The 5,152-nt window shown below is 33.9% G+C and overlaps 1 protein-coding gene across 2 annotated transcripts in view; it reads left to right on the top strand.

The window, feature by feature from the left end:
- Positions 1-1,884: 1,884 nt before the first annotated feature.
- The window catches only part of LOC108686432 (protein CLEC16A), an 11,399-nt gene continuing 8,131 nt past the window's right edge, over positions 1,885-5,152 (top strand). The window contains exons 1-5 of one of the 2 annotated variants that reach the window (XM_018191745.1): positions 1,885-2,241; positions 2,326-2,454; positions 2,582-2,715; positions 3,694-3,851; positions 4,020-4,249. In XM_018191745.1, coding sequence (XP_018047234.1) covers positions 2,168-2,241; positions 2,326-2,454; positions 2,582-2,715; positions 3,694-3,851; positions 4,020-4,249 — 725 coding nt within the window. In that variant the 5' untranslated portion in view covers positions 1,885-2,167. The remainder of the gene's footprint in view (positions 2,242-2,325; positions 2,455-2,581; positions 2,716-3,693; positions 3,852-4,019; positions 4,250-5,152) is intronic. The other variant, XM_018191746.1, reaches the window with a different exon arrangement.

The raw sequence follows: 5,152 nt of genomic DNA, 5'->3' as shown, positions 1-5,152 counted from the left end.
TATATATATATATATTAGAGCAATTAGTATTATTTCAGCTAATAAAAATAATATTTTACAGTATTCTTGAGACTTTCACGGGTACTTTCTATATAAAGATTATGCGTTTTTATCGCGGGTTTCCTCCAGATCCATTCTTGAAATGCCAACGTTTTGTGAATCTTGCAGTTCAATTCTTCAAGGCGAGTAGTAGATACTGATACTGAGCTGTTTCTCCGGGTCCTTTTTTATATTACGCTATTTGTTGGAGTGGTGGAGGGAAAGAAGAGAATTGCAAGTAGGGGGAGGGGGGAGAGGTAGGGGAGAAATCAGTCAGTCCTCAATAACCAGCAGAATAGTTTTCCATATTTTATGTTGTAGCCATTTTCTCTTTTTAGATTGATAGGGTGTTTTTGTAACTCTATGGCTTCTCTATACTTTCTTGGAAAGTATGATGTAATATTGGCTGTTGTGGTCGTTTTGTCAAACAGTATTTGATGTCCTGTTTCGATGTTGTGTTCTGATAATGCTGATTGCATGACGTGTTTAACCTGACATCACGTTGGTCTTTTATCCGTAGGTTGATCATTCTCCCAATTTTTCCAATGTATACTTGTCCGCAGGAACAAGGTATTTGTACACTTCTGCGGAGTTGATATTATCCATTAGCATTATAGGTGTTCATGGCTCTTCGAAGGAGTAGTTCCCGTACGATCACAGAAATGAAGTATAATAAGTGGAGGTTCGGATTCGGATAGGTGACCGCGCATGGATGCATAAAATTAGTTTTCGAATTCATAAAATAAATTTTTTTTTATTATAATTTTGTCGTGTATCCTCTGAAATATGATGCTAATCAATAATACTTATTTTCACAATAAAATTTCAATGAAACTTTAATGAATTTTCTCCACCACTATTACGCTATTAGTGACTAGACACTACTTGTCGAATTTATTATTCACTTATTGCATTAGTGGCATTAGTAATATATTTTTATGCTGACTAGATCAATTCAAGATTTTATTTCCAACTCGAAAATTAATCGAAATTGGAGTAAAAAATCCATCGAAATCAATAGAAATTTCAAAAACTTTCGATTTTTATTTTCGACATCAAAACGATGTCTTTTCGAGAAATTATTTCTGACTGGGTAGGAGTTATAGCAGGAGCACATTGCAGCAAGCTGGAGCATGCGACGCGAACAAACTTATAGATGATCATAGAGAGTTCACGTGAAACTTTTCACGTTTCCGTTAAAGTTACATGATTGACCCCCAGAAGCCAATGAAATAATTCGTAGAATATCTAAAGATAAATTTAAGGAAGCCTTAAATATAAGGCCTGACTATAAATACGAGTATAAGCTCTATGATGATTACAACCGCTTAAAGCGTATGAGATTGACCGCAGTAGGAGCATGTTGGAGCGTGCGACGCGAATAAATTAAAGCCTTGTGTTCATGATACTAGAAATCCAAGATCTTGGATGAAGAAAGAATTGACCAATCGTAATGGTCATGTGATCAAATTGTTCAAATGTGATTTGTTAATTTTTTCTCTGTTCGAGATCTCGGACCGATTTCTAATATCATGAACATAAGGCTTTAGGTTTATTCGCGTCACATGCTTCAACATACTCCTATTGCGGTCAATCTGGACGCTCATACGCTTCAAGCGCTTATAATAATCATCATAGAGCTTATACTCGTATCATGGACATCAGGTTTAAGATCTATTTTTTGTGGCTGAATTAGTGTATACTAGGAACTTGAAGTGAGATAGGTACATGTTTAATATTCGTCGAAAAAGAGTGAGAAAGAGAGTGAGAAAGAAAGTGCTAGTGCAGTCTAGTGCAGGAACAGAAAACAGACCACTAGAGTCAAGTTTTGGAACGCACCTCTGCGAAGACACGAGGGCAGAGATTTAGAAAAGAACATTATCCAACTGCACGCACCATATTATCCCTTCCACCATGACCTAAACTCAAATGGCGATGTAAAATATAATAAATTCTCTCGCGCGACAATTATGCTGCGCACGTTATGCTATTTCATATGATGGGCAAGATCTCGACAAAAGAATACATCTCTACAATTGTGGTGTGAAAAAGAGAAAGAGAGAGTTGCTGCAGGTACACACAGCTTGGGTGGAGCGCGAATGCAGGCATGTCTATGCGATAACTGAAAATGTTTCGCAGTCGGAGCTGGTTTGGTGGCGGACTTTGGAAGCCCAAAAATCCACATTCTCCGGAGCATCTTAAGTATGTATACAAACAATTGATCAACATATCTAACACTTATATGTAAAAAGATTCTTGCAAGTATGTATTTGTTTATGTTGTCAGGTACTTATACAATGTCTTGTCAAAGAATCAGACTGTGTCTGAGAACAATAGAGGTTTGCTGGTCGAAACTTTACGTTCGATAGCTGAGATTCTCATATGGGGTGATCAAAATGATAGTAGTGTGTTCGAGTAAGTAGATACAAGAACAATGTTATTTTTTTATTCTTATGATGAATAATACTGAATTCTAGAACCAAATAAAAGTGCTAATATATAGTACATAAAGTATACAAATATGATTAATATATGTTTACAGTTTTTTTTTGGAGAAAAACATGCTTTCGTTTTTTCTGCGTATTATGAAGCAAAAATGTGGGAGCTATGTATGCGTTCAATTGCTTCAAACGTTGAATATTTTATTTGAGAACATACGCAATGAGACATCCTTATGTGAGTTTTATAAAACTTTCTTTTATGTTTATATAAGGAAAGTCCCCTATTATGAGATATACGCCTAATATAAGATAGCTGCATTTTTGCTAAAATAATAAACATTATCTATTGATTCCACCATGAATTTATTGCTCTTGGATAGAAAACTATTTAATAGAAAATTCATTATTAGATCATGTCTATAGTCATTGTAAAACAAGATTTTAAAATTTGGATGTCTTTCAGTTTCATTGAGATGAGCATTTAAACCTTGTTTATTATTTAATAAATAAATATTTAATAAATAAATATTTGACAAATTCATCATGTAGAGATAGAGTAAGGTCATACTAAATAGAAAAAGATGGGATATGTTTAATTATTTAATTACAGAAGTTAGATTTGATGATCATAAAATCATAAGGCGTGGAAATCGTAATATGAGATACCCAAAGTATTCCTAATATGAAATAACCCATGCTCTTATATTATAATGAAAATCGTTGCTAAAGTATAAATGTTATTGTACAATAATAAAAAAACCAGATAACCAGATAACCAGAATGAACGTCGAGTGCCTACATCTGTGATGCTTGATTCCAATTGAAAATGAGTTCTGGATATAATCTATCGCATACTCATTTTTCGCGCACGCTGGCTGTTTGTTTGTATTTTAGAAACATTAAATAAAGTTTTTTTAATTGGAATACTTTGCGTTTTACTATCGATTTCTCGGGACATCTCATATTAGGAGCACAATTTTTTAACTTTGCAATTTGTTCACTTTTTACATTTCTTTAATTTAAAAAAAAAATGAAATTTGAATTAAATTTTATTTTAAGTTTATTAAATTTCCTTCAAAATAATCTATTATTTTTTTTAAATTCTGCCTTCTAATGTTTACTCAAAATAAACTCGGTATAATACTCTCATAATAGGAGGGTCTTTCTCCTTTAAATGATTCCTAAACAATTTGTTAAAATTTATTGTTTTCAGATTATCTATTAAGTAACAATCATGTAAATAGTATAATAGTACACAAATTTGACTTTAGCGATGAAGAAGTAATGGCATATTATATTAGTTTTCTGAAAACATTGAGTTTGAAGTTGAACGCACATACAATACATTTCTTCTATAATGAGGTAAACGAGGTACACATAATGATATTCTGTGTTCATTTTTTATGTTATGTTTTTGTAACTTGTGTTCATTGATTGTAAAATAATACATAATAAGATATATGCAGACATATCTATGTTGAAATTATCCATTGATTTTATCACTGACAAAGTTATTATAGCAAGTTTTTTTGTCATTAGCATACCAATGATTTCCCACTATATACAGAAGCGATCAAATTTTTCAATCATTCAGAAGGTATGGTGCGCATAGCTGTAAGAACTTTGACTCTAAATGTGTATCGTGTTGAGGATGCATCTATGCTAGCTTTCATAAGAGATCGCACTGCTGCGCCATATTTCAGTAATCTCGTATGGTTTATCGGTGACCATATTATAGAATTAGACACCTGTGTCCGAAATGATGCCGAGTAAGTATTGATATTGAAACATTTTTCTGTTACAATTTCTATAATAATAATAACAACAACTCTTAATATATACGATTTTCTGATCCTTTTCTGTACACAATGGATCTAGAATTACTTTTCTCTCATTACTCTTACAAATTATTGAATGATTTTTATATATATCTTAACATCTTTAGAAAGTATCCGTAAAGTTATGTATTAAAGAAATTATATATATTAGGTATACAACTTTGCTTCCGCCGTTTTTTTCCGAAATTCGAGGCTTTATTGTAAAAAACTGGTTATACATTTATGATTCAAAGTATTGTCCATCGCTGGCCACTACTTTCTCCCATCTTTCGGGTAGCGTACGAATCCCGCGTCGAAAAAACTGGTCATCTTTTGAGGCTATCCACGAATCGATCCAATTTTTTACTTCTTCATAAGACCGGAAGTGCTGGTCAGCCAGGCCGTGTGCCATTGATCGAAACAAGTGATAGTCAGAGGGAGCAACGTCTGGAGAATACGGCGAGTGGGGTAGGACTTCCCATTTCAACGTTTCCAAGTATGTCTTGACCACTTTCGCAACATGGGGTCGAGCATTGTCATGCTGCAAAATCACTTTATCGTGTCTCTCGTTGTATTGCGGCCGTTTGTCTTTCAATGCTCGGCTCAAACGCATCAATTGCGTTCGATTGCCTGTGATTGTTTCAGTTGGTTTTAACAGTTCATAACTACGCCGAGCTGGTCCCATCAAATACAGAGCATGACCTTGGACGTCAAAATCACCGTTCTTGAAGTGTTGAAACCACTCACGACACGTTCTTTCACTAATAGCGGCCTCACCATAAATATTTGAGAGCATTCGATGAGCCTCAGCCGCAGATTTCTTCATATTGAAGCAAAAAATTAAAACCTGCAAAT

Source organism: Atta colombica, unplaced genomic scaffold (assembly GCF_001594045.1).
Source record: "Atta colombica isolate Treedump-2 unplaced genomic scaffold, Acol1.0 scaffold18, whole genome shotgun sequence".
Lineage (NCBI taxonomy): Eukaryota > Metazoa > Arthropoda > Insecta > Hymenoptera > Formicidae > Atta > Atta colombica.
The sequence above is the reverse complement of the archived record's forward strand: the minus strand, read 5'-3'. Positions and strand labels throughout refer to the sequence as shown.